Consider the following 16,831-nt stretch of genomic DNA (forward strand, 5'->3'; position numbering starts at 1 on the left):
TAAAAAGTACTAAGTGTTAGAAAGGGGCGGAGGTTTATAATGTATCCTCCAAACCAGGAAGGTACATTAATACCGAAACATGAAGCAAAGCTGTTCTATACCGTTCGTACTGTTTTCTTCAGGGTAACTTACCGACAGGCAGTCGGGTGGGCCAACGGACAGAAGATCCAGGCGGTAATATGCTCCTAATCTCCGCCCCTACTCCCAGCCTTTCTCTGGACCTTCCCCCAGCTCTTATGGAGTGAGGGGCGTGGTGGGGAGGTCATGGGTAGTTATCTCAAGTGGCACCATCTGTGCACCCGATAGCCGCCAGTTATCCAAAGTGGTGCCACCTGTGCAAGATGGCGTCCCACAGATGGAGTCAATGTTGTTAGCACCCCCACATTCCACCTCTGGCATCTTTTTAGCCCGTGCCATCTTTGCCCGCCATTCTTTGACAATGGCCTTAGAGCCAGATGTCAGGAAGGGACTTGTACCCCCTGTCACAGCAGCAGTATAAATAGCAACGTGAGTTGAACCAGTACCACCCCTGGTTTTTCACCATTCCTCATTCTTTTTTTTTTGTTTTTTTTAATGTGTATTTAAGAGAGAGAGAGAGTGCACATGCAAGGGGGGGGAGAGGGGGCAGAGAGAGACAGAAAGACTCCTAAGCAGGCTCTATGCTGTCAGCGCAGAGCCTGACTCAGGGCTCCATCCCGTGAACCATGAGATCATGGCCTGAGCCAAAGTCAAGAGTCAGATGCTTAACCCACTGGGGCACCCAGGCGCCCTGAACCATTCCCCATTCTTGAGGGGTAGGGGTAACGACCCCTCTAGCTGCTTCCTGCTGGAAAAGGGTGTAGAGCAGGATTTCACGAATTAAGTTGCCATTGCATCCCACTGCAGATATTCCCTAGAGCTCAGCTGAGCTCCCATCCTTTGTAACCACTGTTTTGGAAGTCTTGTATATAGTCTTAGCATCTCATTCTACATTTTATAACAAGGTCAGTTAGGTCCATTCAGTTAAACAGTGGTCTCTTTTCAGGAGGTGGTCCTGCCAATGTGATTTCAAAGTCAGGTTTGTAGAGCGCAAGCAGTCAGGTAGTAAGTGAGCCATATATGCACGGAAGCCAGAAGAATTCGGGATCTAGCCCCTGGTTTTATAGGTAAACAATAAACATTCAACCAGAAATAGAATCTTAACACCCATAAAAGTGTGTTACTGAAAGATTTTTTTCTAAAATCACCCTCATTTCTATCAAAGGTAGTCAAATTAAGACTAAGTTGTTTGTAAAACAAGCCCAATTTTAACAAACTTGGCCTAAATATTTACATGCGTGCAACAAGAATGGTGATGGGCCATTTGGGTTCTTTTAAGTCTGCTTTTCTGGAACTTCTCATAGGGAATTTCAGTTTGAGCCTTTTACAGCCTTTGGAGGCCAGAAGCCAAGTCAAATACTTGCCATCAGACCCACCTGCAATACCTTTAATTTGAATTAATTCCTCTCTTCTTGAGGTCCCCAAGTGACCTTCCTGACTTGCACGGTAGGGCTCTCAGGAACCTGTAAGCAAGGTAGCAGGCCATTTTTTTCCAAGGAATTTCCTTGGCTCTATAACGTCAACCTTAGTTCCTTAGAGCTGTTTGGCCATATTTGAGTCTATACGTGTCTCTTTCCAATGTGACATTCCAGTCAAAGCCTTGGTAATCAAGGTTTCCAATGGTGTCCTGTTGTAAGAACATATTGTTATTGAACTTATGCAAATAACTGTAATTGATTTCCCATTTTATTGTTACCACAAGCCCCAGCCAAACCCTTCTGGATGTGAAGTTACATCCAATTCACCACTAACACCTGGCATTAATACCCCCGAGGCCTAGTTATTTTACTACCATTTTTGCCTTTATTTCCCCCCCCCCCCCCCAAATTTTGAGGCATTTCTATAGATAAATGTGCGTTTAGCCAGTGAATATTAGAGCTAGCACAGTCTGATGGTTAGTGAAAGACAAATAGTTAATAATGGGGCCTCCAGTTGTCCACTCTTGCATGCACTAGAGGGAAACGCTGGCCTAACCCTTAGTTTCTAGGAATAGTCTGTGTCCACCCCGAAATTTTTCCATTAGCAGAGGGGCACTGGGCAACACACCCAGCTTTTTTAGCCTGCCTTCAAGGAAGTAAACTGCTTTCCATCAGGCGATGCCTTCTGGAGGTTCAGCAAGGCCAACTTGGGTTGTTTGTCTATATTTTCTCTTGGGGTCCCAGATAATATTCGGTATTGCTACCGTTGTTTACAAATCTTGATAGGCCCCCTTTCTGCCATTTTCTCGTCAGTGGGATCGTTTTTCCCTCTTTTTCAATCTATTTCCCTCATAAGGGATTCTCTGAATTTCACTTAAGTCTGCCATCATAGTAGCTACCGTAGCAATGGGTCATTTAGCCACAGGGGCAAGAACAACCTCTAAAGTCCCATACCATGCTCCTGGGGCTGAGATACGGTCATTCATACAAGAGGAAAGTCATGCTTCATTTGGGCCACCAAAATGCTGCGTGTAAATAGCACACTTCATCCCTAGTTCTTCCACAGAGGTCTGCTGCAACAGAAGGGAGGGAACAGCCTCCTTGTTAGGCCAGGTTTTCTTAATGCTAGCATTTATCCAATCAGTCAGATTAGCCAAGTGCCTGCAGTTCTCGACCACGCCTGCCGTATATAATCTTTCAGCACCAGGCAGGTTCAGCAGTGGCTGAGGCCACGTTTTCATCTCGAATCCATTCAGCATAATACCATCTCCTCCACAGTCCTAAGACCCAAGCTGCCACCCCTTCTTGGCCCTTTTGCTTCACCACCATTTCAGACTCGTGTTGGTTAGGGCATTTCTGTACTCACACGCTGGTCTGAAACGCTCACAAGACCTGGCCGAATCTCCTGGCTAGCAAGCTTGGAATTTCCCCCAAGGGACCACAGGCTTCCCCCGAGTGGACTGTGGGCTTCTCCTGGCATCGCCCCCTTTACCCCTCCCTGGCTTGTTTCATTTTCAGTCTCCTGTCCGCTACACCAAGTGTTAGAAGCTGGAGGAGGGTCAGTAATGTATCCTCCAGACTGAGAAGGCACTTTAATGCTGAAAAAGGAAGCAAGCCACTCCAAGCTGTTTACGGTTTTATTCAGGGAAACTTACTGATGGTCAGTCTATCAGCCAGGACGGTAATATGCAGCTATTCTCTGCCACTCTCCAGGTTTTATGGAGCTAGGGGCATGGGGGTGCCCTCACAGGGTAGCCATCTAAAGTGGCACCACCTGGGCAGAGGCTCTCTGCTATTATCTAAAGTGGCTCATTCAGTGCGCCAGAGGCGAGGACAAGATGGAGGGCCAAGATGGAGTCAGTGTTGTCAGCGCTCCTACGCCAAGTACATCTGAAGAGATGTGACAGTTCACGCTCACCGGGAAACAGGACTGGTAGACATGAGCTAAACAGTACACTGGCCACCTCAACTTCGTTAACCTGCCACCCTACCCACCCAGTGGAGGCAGCCATGTTCTGGCAGGGGCTTATTAAAACCGGGGAGTAAGCCCCTTGTTTTTTAGTTTCTCTTCTGTTTCCAGGGATCTACAGTGTCCATTTTTTTCTTCTTCTTTTTAAGTGAATTTCTTCCGTAAATCACTTGAATTTCATATCTAAGCGATTTCCGTACAGTAGTATATAACGTGACCGGTGGGATGTGAGAATCGTCAACTTTTTACTGTGGAAACCCATTTGAGTTAAGTAATTATTGCTTATGTTCTCTTTGGAATCAGCATCTCCAGGCTTCAGCACTTGCTTAGCTGTTACGACTCCAGCGAACCGCTGTTTCTGGGAGAGCGTTACGGCTACGGCCTGGGCACTGGAGGCTACAGCTACGTCACGGGAGGAGGAGGGTAACTATGAACAGAGCTTTCTGCAAATACTCTCAGCACTCACTTCTGTTTCTGTGATCCAGGGCTGGGCGTGTGGCAGCGGGACCAATCCTGATACATAAGTGCTCTGTAAATGGTAGCTGTGACTGTAATAGGAAAGTAAACATGAAATTTTCTAAATACGAAAACGGTTCACCACAAAGAATATTTTACCCCTTGGAGAAATATAAATGGATGTCGAGGGACTTGGTAGAAATTTCCCTAGAGGAATGATTGCCTCTAGGTAGACAATTAGCTTTGCTTGTTTTAATGAGAAAGCAATTTGGATATAGATTTTATTCCAGAAAACAAGTCACCAGACTTTTAAATGATCTATTGCTAATAAATCACATTTAGGAAAAGAGTAGTATAGAATATCACTTAAGCAGTTAAGTGATATTTGTGTCAGATTTATAGATTTTAATTTTTTTTTTCAACGTTTATTTATTTATTTTTTTGGGACAGAGAGACAGAGCATGAACGGGGGAGGGGCAGAGAGAGAGGGAGACACAGAATCGGAAACAGGCTCCAGGCTCTGAGCCATCAGCTCAGAGCCTGACGCGGGGCTCGAACCCACGGACCGTGAGATCGTGACCTGGCTGAAGTCGGACGTTTAACCGACTGCGCCACCCAGGCGCCCCCAGATTTATAGATTTTAAATGACAGTGAAAAGTTAACATTTTTCATGTTTATTTATTTTTTGAGAGAGAGAATGAGAGAGAGCAAGCCGGGGAGGGACAGGGACAGGGAGAGAGAAATCCCAAGGCACTGACGTGGGGCTCGAATTCACAAACTGTGACGTCATGACCTGAGCCGAAACCAAGAGTCGGATGCTCAACTGACTGAGCCACCCAGGTGCCCCCAAAGTCAGTGTTTTTAAATGAAGCATCTGCCTATGCCGGATCTCTTATAGGGGACGATTCTGATTTGATTTATATGGCTACGTCACTTGAGCAGTTAGTCTATTATTTCCACAGTTTTTGCTATCGATTGATTTCGGGAGAATCTGAACTCGTTATGAAATACAGTGACTTAAATTCATTCAACAGGTATTTGTTGAATGTCCACTATGTGCTTGGCAACATTCTTGGCACTGGTTTATAAAGCTCTGAGAGTCACGAGCATAAGGGGCGGCAGCTTGGGTGTTAGGACTGTGCAATACTGGAGGAGATGGTATTATGTTGAATGGATTCAAGATGGAAAAAATGGCCCCAGCCACTGCTCAACCTGCCTTGTGATAAAGACCATCTACTGGGCCTGGGCAGGAGTACTGACCTTTGTTGGGCAGTGGCATGCTTCCACCTGAGGTCATTAGCAACAGGAGATGGGGGTCCAGGTAGGCCTTGGAAAAGACGCCAAAGGGTAAAGGCCAACGACTATTGACTTCTTAATTAAAAAAGAAAAAAAGGCTCAAGCTATTTGCAGCTTTAGAGTAATGCATTTAGTTTTCTGGGTGAGGTGGTGAAGCCAATGAAGAATCAGGGTATGGTATCCCTTGAGTCGGAACTTTCTGCCTTTGAACGGGGTCTTATTATTTGCATATGGGTTTCTATATTTTGTGGCACCTATGGGCTAACATGCTTTTAACACAGAAGTGATGGCCAAGAACACTATTTGGTTTCCTTCTTTGCCTGTTGGATTTCACTGCTATCTCTGAGACTGGCCCTTGAAGCCTGAAATGGCACTTGACCTCACCTAGCCAGTGTGGCCTTTCGTTGCTCCAGCTGGTTGCTCATTCACTCCACAAGCCTGGTGGATAGGCACTGGGGATGCAAACGGAAGCCACAGTTCCTTCCCTACAGGAGCTGACAGGGCAGTGCCAGACTGGCATCTACACTGCATGGGTGTCACTGCTCCCCTTCCCAGGCCCATGGCGGGCACTGTCACCACCAAGACGGCACTGTTAACTCTTACGTGTTCAGCTTCTACCTTCTTACTGTGGACTTCCTACCACCTCCAGTTTTGCCATCTTAAAACTCCTTCCTGCCACCGCACCCTCCCTCTTCTCCCCTTCAAGTCATCGTAAGAACCCAGGACTCACGATCTCTGTTCTCCAGCTCCCACTTCCATGTGACCGCCACGCTTGGCTTCCCACCTCAGCTGTCTTGCCGAGGTTTCTGGCAGCATCCACATAGCCAAATCCAGGGGCGGACTCTCGATCTTCCTCTTGTTTGACCTCTTAGCCGACTTTGACAAAGGTGACTGCTTACTCCTTGAAATGCTCCTTTCTCTTGCTTTCCAGAACAGTGTCCTGTCGTTGTGTGTTCCTGCCTTTCTGATCATTCCTTCTCAGTTCCTTCTTCCTGTTCCTTCAGTGGCTGTGTTCTCCGGGCATCTTTTCTGTGTCCTCTTCTCACTCTGTATTCTCCTTGGTGATCTTATCCACCCCCGTGGCTGTGCTGAAAACACCCGAAGCTCTATCCCCAGCCTGCAACTCTCCCCAGACCTCCCGATTCCTACATCCACCCACTGAAGGCCCTGTCCACTGGCGTGATTCCCAGGACATGAGACCCAGCACTGCCATCCTGACCTTGCCTCTGACCTTGGCCCCTGCTTTAGTGTTTTCCCAGTGGTGTTCCCTCAGGGAAGACATGGCATGTATGAGTTCCTGCCCCAGAGACCTCTGAGTCTGCTTTGCCCTTTCTCTTCCTCGTTCCCTAGGACTTTGCAGCCGACCCGGTCACCAAGTCGTGTCAGTTCTGTCTCCTAAATATCACTTCTGTCTCCACCTCCCCAGTTCTGATCTAGGTCACACCATCTCTCATGTGCGTGCTGCTGCCATGGCTCCCCATCTCCTCCACTCCTTGCTGTCGACCACCCTGTAGCCACAGAGACCTTTCTACAACCACAGCTGATCCTGGTGCCCTCCTGCTCAGAGGCCTTCACGCGCTTCTCTGGCTTTTATTCTTCCCCAAGAGCGCAAGCCCTTCCCTACCTTTGGCATCTAAGACTAGGAGACAGTCGTTCAGATTTCAACAGGAGTCAGGCTGGTCTGGGATTAGGCCTCGTTTTAATCACCTTCAGTTATCCGGGTCCACAGCCTCCGTGGGTGCTGCTGAGGCCACTGACTTGGGGCTAATGTCTCTAGCTGGTCTTTTCTCCCCGCCTCCTGCCCCCCAGCTTGCCACCTGTCTGGGAAGGATTCCTCTCTCTAGAAATGAGTTCATCTGCGCTTCATACCCCCCATCTCTGCAACAATGCCATAGGTTATTGTGATTTTAATTTTATTTGGATTTTTTTTTCATTACCATGAGAATGAAAGTCTTTGCGCTCCTTTATAACCTCCTGTGACGTTTAGGATAAAGTCGAAATTCCTGGTCAAGACTTACCTGGCCTCTCATGATCTTGGCAGATGCTGTTTTACTGTTCTAGGCTTCTTCACCTGAACTGTCATCTTAAAGAATTCCTGGACTTATTTCAAGTCCTCAGAGGCCTTTTTTCTTTCCTCTTCCCCCAGACTGGCGTCTGCTGGTCTCCACACAGCACTGTTTCCCCTCCCCAGCTTTCTGTCTTTGTCACCCGGCTCATCCTTCTCATTTCTTTGGACATGATATAGCTATAATTTATTCCTGGAAGCCTTTGGCCTAGTCTGGCCTCTCAAATCTGGGTTTGATGCCTTTCAAATGTACTTTCATAGCATATTATGCAACCCATTATCATTTAATTGCCTATTTACCTTTCTGTTTTCCACCTAAATGATGAATTATTTGAAGGCAGCACCTGTGTCTCATTTCTCATTATATCTTTACTTCCTAGCAGAGGGACTCATTTTTTACAAGGTACAGTGAATAAATGAGTAAACAAATGCATGAACACTGAGCCTTGATCTTTATATAACTAACGACTGGTATAATACTCTGTTTCTAATGGTACTTTTACAAAGATACAGAAGCATTCATCACAAGACTGTCTCGTATCAACCTTTAAAAAAAGCTGCAGACAGAATGTTAAATGATTTCTCAGTAGACTTTCTGATGATCGAGCTTAAGAACCAACATGATTTTTCTTAAATAGCAAGTCAGGATCAGTTAAGGGCTTAAAACACCAATGAATGGATCATAGTCGTCATTTAAAAACAGTGTAATATAAAATGGAATAGAATAAAATTGAAATATCATAGTCTATCACACGTGGTAAGGGCAGGTATTGTCTTGTGAAATTTTGTTTTTCGTTTTGTGCACACACAACACATATAAATGGTTGTAGTATGAAAAGCGTTTCTTGTTTTCTCACTGGTTTACAGTCAGTCAGTCTGTGAAAACCCTTGCCTTCAACTGTCTCTGTTAAGCCCCACAAAGCAGAGCTGAATCAGGAGTGTGGACTCCAGTGATTGGTGTGGAGGTATTGTGTATTTGCAAAATGAGACCTTTGCCCTCTTTGAATCCAAGTGTCTGGTTTTCACTTTGTTGCTTACTCCTTGAACGTTCAGGTATCTGGAGACAGTTTATTCAATAACCAACCATTTTCTTTTCTGAAATACTTACCTCTGTTTGGGTAGGAAGCTGTGATCAGGATGTCACCATTCTCTTTGGCAGCCATACTGGAAAGGGGCTGAGGGCCAGTGTTACCCAGAGATAGCCCAGACCCGTCCGTCTGCTAGAAGAGCAGGAGGGGCGGGCACGTTTCTGATGCACTTTTATCTTCTGTATGTGCTCTTGATTTGCGCGCATGGCCTTCTGCAAGCCCTTGTCTCCCATTTCAGTTTTCCTTATGCTTAAAATTAGTATGCTCTATATGAAAAGAAATCACATCTTTTTAATATTTAAAAGTTGGAGGATAGAGCAGATATACCATGATATGTTTGGTAGTTTTCCATTTTGGGGGGCAACTTCTTTTTGAAATAACCCATCAGCATGCTAATAAACAAGTGTAATTAAGGACTCCTGTGTACTTAGTTTATGTGACTAATTAATGTAAGACTGTTCTGTGTGAGTAGGGAAAAATAGAAAAAAAAATACTAATACAGATTTTTCAGAGAGTAGGCCAGGAGAAAAGAGTGGGCTTCCCTTTTCTTTCTCGTTCTACTAGATGCTGGCAAAAGAAAAAAATAAAGTGTTTTGACTTAAATTGGGTTTAAGATAAACACGATTATAGCTAGGATTGGGATACAAGTACAGTTGGCTGTTAAACAACATGGATTTGAATTGGGCATGTTCACTTGTATGTGATTTTTTTTCCCAATACAGTACAGTGCTATAAATGTATTTTCTCTTCCTTATGATTTTTTTTTCTTAATGTTTTATTTATTTTTGAGACAGAGAGAGACCGAGCACGAGCAGGGGAGGGGCACAGAGAGAGAGGGAGACACCTCTGAGCTGTCAGCACAGAGCCCGACGTGGGGCTTGAACTCACGAACCGTGAGATCGTGACCTGAGTTGAAGTCAGAGGCTCAACCGACTGAGCCACCCAGGCACCCCATTATGATTTTCTTAATGACATTTTCTTTTTCATAGCTTACTTTGTTGTAAGAAAACAATGTATAATACATATAACATACACTGTGTTTATTGTTCATGTTATCAGTAAGGCTTCTGGTCAACACTAGGCTATTAGTAGGTAACTTTTGGGGGGAGTCAAAAGTTATCATCAGAGTTTAACCTGGACGTGGGACTGGCCCCCAAACACTGCATTGTTCAAAGTCAAGTGCAGTTTACTTAGGAAATTCCCTTTGACATAGCATCAGATAGATGTTTTAAGGGAAGTGTTTGTTTATAGCTGATGCATGTTCCCTCACATAGACCCTTTTCCTGGGGTCAGGTAGGTGAGCGGGAGATTGACTCAGCATGTAGATGCTACCCCAGTCACTGGGGGGCACTGGACTCTGAGAGAAAGAGGACTTCTGGTGAGTTTTTATATGTACAGTTTTCCTTTTGGTACAGTTCACAAGAACTGTGTTTCTTCTTCTTTTTGTTTCTTAAGTTTATTTATTTTGAGAGAAAGAGAGCAGGGGAGGGGCAGAAAGGGAGGGAACTAGAGAGAATCCCAAGCAGGCTCTGCACTGTCAGCACAGAGCCCCATGTGGGGCTCCGACTCACAAACTTGTGAGATCGTGACCCGAACTGAAATCAAGAGTCTGACGCTTACCTGACTGAGCCCCAGAACTGCGTTTCTTCTTCTTTTTAAATGTTTAATCATTTTTGAGAGGGAGAGACAGAGCATGAGCAGGGGAGGGGCAGAGAGAGAGAGAGAGAGAGAGAGAGAGAGAGACAGACAGACAGACAGACACAGAATCCGAAGCAGGTTCCAGGCTCTGAGCTGTCAGCACAGAGCCTGATGCGGGGCTCAAACTCACAAACCATGAGATCGTGACCTGAGCCCTAGTTGGACATTTAACCGACTGAGCCCCGCAGGCGCCCCCAGAACTGTTTCTTCTAGTTGTGTAGTCCGATTTCCTTGTATCGTCTTCATTAAAGCGCTGCTTTTTCCTCTTGTCTGGTCGTGTCTCATTGTGCCTTCTGGCCTCTTCGCCGGGGCAGAGAGAATGTCCTGTGTGCCGCTGCATTGCCAGCACATGGTCACTGGTGTTAAGCTACATTGGACTGAGCCCAGCTAAGTTTCGCATCAGGGATTGTATTCAAGGTCTTTGTCCTGTTTTCCTTCCTACTAGACTGGTCCACAGAGCTCCCTCCTCCCTGGGAAAAAGGTCTTTGTAAAGGCAGCTTCATTCCCACTTGTTTGACGCGTCCAATTTTGCTGAATGCTTAACTGTGTGCGACGCCCTGTATTTGGGCTCTGGGAATATATGGATAAGTTTGAGATAGTTTTGCCTTCAAGGAAGTCATTGCCTATTGGGAATGAATTTGTGAACCATATTGTGAACCCTTCAGCCCTATCAGCTATTGGATTATTCATAATATGAGAAGATTCATTACTACTGTAGGACCACGTGGTCCTATATTTGGGGACCAATCTATATTTTAAAAAGAGGAGGATTTATTGCAGGAACTTGTTACAGATGTGCTGGAAAGGGCTGGAGGGAGAAAACAGAGCAGGTGGCCTTACCTAGAGCTTGGTAACTACAGAAAGCTGCTACTGCCCCAAAGGCTAGAGGAACAAAGCAAAGGCCGTATTCTGGAACCTGTTCTTGAGGGGTGCTGTGGCTGGTCCTGCTGTTGGGTCACAACACTACATCTGAGCCAGTCCCGGGCCTGGCCCCCCGCTGTTGCTGTGGGACCACAATCACCACTCTGCTGCCCTGGGCCTGCTCTGCTGGAGCCTGTATGTAGCTGCCCACCAACACCTGCGTCTGTCACAGGGCTGGCCGGAGCCAGAAGCAGATGCCCCCGGCTCCCCCACACCCCTTAGGATTGTGCCCCTCATTGTCAGGTTGGAGCCGGGTCTTAGATGGCAAGGGAAACTGGAAAATGTTGTTTTACAGTTTCTAGCCTTACGCAACATCTGAGGAGGGCACAGAAAGGCAGGACTGGGCATGAGTTCCACTGGAAAGCACCCAACGTACCAGGTCAAGTAGCATCCTAGCACTATTTGAGGCAAATCTCTCTCTCTCTCTCTCTCTCTCTCTCTCTCTCTCTTTGTTCTTTCTCTTTCTCAAAATCACCTTAAGGACACTTCTGCAGACTTGGAATCACTTGGACAATGCATGGTTGTTCCAGGTAGATTTGATACTATTGTCAGTCAGCACCTGTACGAGTAAGGTGCTTGGGCCCATCTACTTGCTGGGAATGTTGGTGGATTTTGTTACTGATCTCACTGAGAGTGTTCCAACTAAAGAACTACTCTAATTTCCAATGGCATATTAAGAAAAAACCATTGTACAGAGTTCGTTTTCAAGAAATCTATGAAGACATACAGTTGCCTATTAGATAGGTAAACACCTCTTCAAAGTAAAATTTCCTTTCGTAGAAAGCACCAAACATTTCCCCCAGAACAACTATTAGATATAAAACACTGCTGAGGTCTGTGTCTTTTTAAGAGTGTGGCCTCTCAACTATATTTCTTTATTTAGATTAACGGTCTCCAGGAGCTGCTCTAACCCCTTTCTTTGTCTGCTCTGGCTTCCCACTAGAATGGTCTTCAGCAGAGAAGCAATCAGGAGACTTCTCGCCAGTAAGTGTCGCTGCTACAGCAATGATGCCCCCGATGATATGGTCCTGGGAATGTGCTTTAGTGGGTTGGGAATCCCTGTGACACACAGCCCTCTCTTCCATCAGGTGAGAACAACATTTTTATTTCTACCTCAGAGGGAGAGAGGGGGATTTTCTTCTCACTTAAGGATCCTACTTCATTCCCTTCCTATATTCTTTTGGAGACAGTCTTAAGAACTGTGGATGGGCTCCGGATCTCTTTGTCCAGAGGGTTGATGCTGTTCCATCTACGGCAGGAAAATGGAAAACAGAAAGCTCTGGAAAACAGAATGGTGTTTGACCAGTGTCCTTGAATATAGAACGAGGGAAAAGCTACTCTTTTTTCCCCCTCTGTTTTTGAGTTAAAACATTGGTGGCATTTAAAATTATTAAATGCTATCTAGAAATACGCACGAACGACCTAATATTTCTGCTGTGTGTATGCCACCAAGTGAATGTAAATCTGTCCTGTCCTCAGGTTTTACGCTGTCCACCGGCTGCTTTTTTATTGGGCTTTCTCCTTTCATTGCTATTAAGCTGAGTGGCTAAACTCTGTTACACTTCAGCATAGTATCTCAATAAGCATATATACTGGGGGTATATATTTTTGTTGTCTGCGACGATGTTTGCCAAGGATAGTTGGTGCTTTGGTGGCTTCACCATACTGCAATTTGGGTTGGGAGAAGGGAATCTGCATTATGTTTGGTAGTTTTTTTTGTTTTTTGTTTTTTTCAGGAATCAGCTCAGTGAATGTTCTGATGGTGTAATAATACAAATGTTGTCATGTTTAGTAACCAGTAGCAAATGCTATCATACCAATTTAGAAAATTGAACATGACAGAAATAGCACTATAGGAAATAACTTGAACAAGGCAAAGAAAATGTTTGCATTATCAAGAAAGGCAGAATCCATTTTGGCATCCTTGAGGACCGCAATGGAGAATAGAAATAGACCTTTCGTAATAAGAAATGTATGAGAAATCTCTTTCTTGGTACCAGTCAGTACTTCTCCATCTTTTAAAACCTTGAGAGCCCTTACCCATTTTAAGCCTATGTATTGTGTTATGGGGTGACTTAGAGAAGCAAATTATTTTCTCTTGCTCTTTCTCTCACCCCGTGTCATAGTGTTTCACTTCTAGAAAAGGAAGGGTAATTAAAACTGTTGGTTTAAGGGGAATAATTTGTCACCGTTAATAGGACAGTCTTGGGTTTTATAGCACCAAGGGAAGAATATGCTAGTAAAGAAAATGATAAAGAGAAAAGAAAGAAGGAAAATAATCCTTAAGCAAAAAATCCTTTGAAGATAATTAAAAATAAAAAAAATTGTCATTTCCCAGACTTTAGGACTCTTGATTTCTCTAATCCACATAATAAATGGTAAATCTTTCCAAAATTGTAAAATATGCTTAAAGCCTATCCTCCCCAACAGATACCACTGTATCTTCTAATTCTTAAGCCTCTTTTAGAGAGTTTGCTATGATTTGGAGATTATTTCACGTTTATAATGCTCGAATACTGATCCAAACAGTGCATTGGTTCATACTGAGAAACACATATGAGGCATAGAGATAAAAATCTAAGATTCCTGATGAGTTAGAGATAGAGTGGGCTTTAGGAAAATAGTCTCAGAGACAAAGTAGCCTGGGCCACTCTCCTTCTCTTTTTAGTCAGTTTATTGTGAAATCATAGGCTTAGAAGGGGGCTTCAAGGAATATGTAGTATATCCTTTTATTAAAAACAAAGGGTCTAGAGCATATGGTTTTCTGTTCTTCTAAAATTATATGCCAACAATGGGGATGGCAGCATGCAGTGGCCAGCCAGTGAAACCTCTGCGCAAAATTGTCAAAATACTCATTTCAGGACTCTGGAAATCAAACAAACAAAAGCAGCGGGAAGCACTCATTCCTGAAAAATTGCGATGGTTTCAGTAAGACCAACGGAATATGAGGCCTTCTGAGGCCTTTCTGCCTGAAGACCCCTCAGCCTCCACTTCCGCATGCACCCCACCTTGGTTGGAGAGAGCAAGAACAGTTTGACCAGTATGGGACTAGCTGGAAAAAAACAGCAGCTTTGCTGTCAGAGGGGGTGGACTTGGTTTGGGGAGGGAGAGATATTAAAGGTTAGAGCAAAATCAACAGAAAAACAGCAGAAAAAATTAGTTATATTGGAAAGATCAGCTGATTTGGTAAACCTTTAGCTAGGTTGCCCAAGAGAAAAAGAAGACAGAGATTACCAAAAGGAATTAAAGAGGGGACATCATTACAAGCCCTACCAAAATTGTGCCAACAAGTTAGACAATTTGAGTGAAAGGGGAGAAATTTCTAGAATCACACTCATTAGCCAAACTGGCTTAAAAAGAAACAGAGAAAGTATTTGAACCTACATACATTGATGGAATTAAAGGAGTGAGAATACTTTCTGATTCATTTTATGAGGCCAATATTAACCTAGTATGTCAAAGATGCATATTGTTATCCTTCGAGCAAGCACTTAGAAGATCACTCCAAAAATAAAGGGATTAAAATGGTATATCACAAAAAGAAACGGCAAGCCAATATTACTCCGGAGCATAGATAGAAAAATCCTTAACAAAATATTAGCAAACTGAATCCGGCAATATATAAATGGGATTATATGCCATGCCCCAGTGGGATTTACCACAGGAATGCAAGCTTGGTTTACCATCCAAAATCAATTATTTTTACATACCATATGAATAGAATAATGAATAAAAGCCACATGATCCTCTGATTAGACACTCAAAAATATTTGACAAAATCTAACACCCCTTCATGATTAACTACATTGCAATCCAAGCCTATCTCAAAAAACAAGAAAAATCCCGAATACAAAATCTAACAGGACACCTAAAGGAAATAGAAGTAGAACAACAAAGACATCCCAAACCCAGCAGAAGAAGATAAATAATAAAGATCAGAGCAGAAATAAACAATATAGAATCTAAAAAAAAACTGTAGAGGGGCGCCTGGGTGGCGCAGTCGGTTAAGCGTCCAACTTCAGCCAGGTCACGATCTCGCGGTCCGTGGGTTCGAGCCCCGCGTCAGGCTCTGGGCTGATGGCTCAGAGCCTGGAGCCTGTTTCCCATTCTGTGTCTCCCTCTCTCTCTGCCCCTCCCCCGTTCATGCTCTGTCTCTCTCTGTCCCAAAAATAAATAAACGTTGAAAAAAAAATTTAAAAAAAACTGTAGAGCAGATCAATGAAACCAAGAGTTGGTTTTTTGAAAAAATAAACAAAATTGATAAACCTCTAGCCAGGCTTCTCAAAAAGAAAAAGGAGATGACTCAAATAGATAAAATCATGAATAAAAATGGAATTATTACAACGAATCCCTCATAAATACAAGCAATTATTAGGGAATACTATGAAAAACTATATGTCAACAAACTGGACAACCTGGAAGAAATGGACAAATTCCTAAGCACCCACACACTTCCAAACCTCAAACAGGAAGAAATAGAAAATTTGAACAGACCCATACCCAGCGAAGAAATTGAATCGGTTATCAAAAATCTCCCAACAAATAAGAGTCCAGGACCAGATGGCTTCCCTGGGGAATTCTACCAGACATTTAAAGCAGAGATAATACCTATCCTTCTCAAGCTGTTCCAAAAAATAGAAAGGGAAGGAAAACTTCCAGACTCATTCTATGAAGCCAGCATTACTTTGATTCCCAAACCAGACAGAGACCTAGCAAAGAAAGAGAACTAAGGCCAATATCCCTGATGAATATGGATGCAAAAATTCTCAACAAGATACTAGCAAATCGAATTCAACAGCATGTAAAAAGAATTATTCACCATGATCAAGTGGGATTCATTCCTGGGCTGTAGGGCTGGTTCAATATTCGTAAAGCGATCAATGTGATACATCACATTAATACAAGATAACGACCATATGATCCTGTCAATCGATGCAGAAAAAGCATTTGACAAAATTCAGCATCCTTTCTTAAGAAAAACCCTCGAGAAAGTCGGGATAGAAGGAATGTACTTAAACATCATAAAAGCCATTTATGAAAAGCCCACAGCTAATATCATCCTCAATGGGGAAAAACTGAGAGCTTTCCCCCTGAGGTCAGGAACACTACAGGGGTGTCCACTCTCACTGCTGTTGTTTACCATAGTGTTGGAAGTGCCAGCATCAGCAATCAGACAACAAAAGGCAATCAAAGGCATCCAAATTGGCAAAGATGAAGTCAAGCTTTCACTTTTTGCAGATGACATGATATGATACATGGAAAACCCGATAGACTCCACCAAAAGTCTGCTAGAACTGATACATGAATTCAGCAAAGTCACAGGATACAAAATTAATGTACACAAATCAGCTGCATTCTTATACACTAAGAATGAAGCAACAGAAAGACAAATAAAGAAACTGATCCCATTCACAAATGCACCAAGAATCATGAAATACCTAGGAATAAACCTAACCAAAGATGTACAAGATCTGTATGCTGAGAACTATAGGAAGCTTATGAAGGAAACTGAAGAAGATACAAAGAAATGGAAAAACATTCCATGCTCATGGATTGGAAGAATAAATATTGTTAAAATCTCAATAATATCCAAAGCAATCTACACATTCAAATGCAATCCCAATCAAAATTGCAGCAGCATTCTTCTCGAAGCTAGAACAAGCAATCCTAAAATTTGTATGGAACCACAAAAGACCCCAAATAGCCAAAGTAATATTGAAGAAGAAGACCAAAGCAGGAGGCATCACAATCCCAGACTGTAGCCTCTACTACAAAGCTGTAATCATCAAGACAGCATGGTATTGGCACAAAAACAGACACATAGACCAATGGAATAGAATAG

The 16,831-nt window shown here is 43.7% G+C and overlaps 1 protein-coding gene across 1 annotated transcript in view; it reads left to right on the forward strand.

Moving 5' to 3' along the window:
- The window catches only part of B3GLCT (beta 3-glucosyltransferase), a 121,590-nt gene that overhangs the window by 94,591 nt on the left and 10,168 nt on the right, over positions 1-16,831 (forward strand). Inside the window, exons 13-14 of the mRNA XM_030308872.2 lie at positions 3,769-3,888; positions 11,933-12,077. Of these exons, the coding sequence (XP_030164732.1) occupies positions 3,769-3,888; positions 11,933-12,077 (265 nt within the window). The remainder of the gene's footprint in view (positions 1-3,768; positions 3,889-11,932; positions 12,078-16,831) is intronic.

This window comes from Lynx canadensis, chromosome A1 (genome assembly GCF_007474595.2).
Source record: "Lynx canadensis isolate LIC74 chromosome A1, mLynCan4.pri.v2, whole genome shotgun sequence".
Classification (NCBI taxonomy): domain Eukaryota; kingdom Metazoa; phylum Chordata; class Mammalia; order Carnivora; family Felidae; genus Lynx; species Lynx canadensis.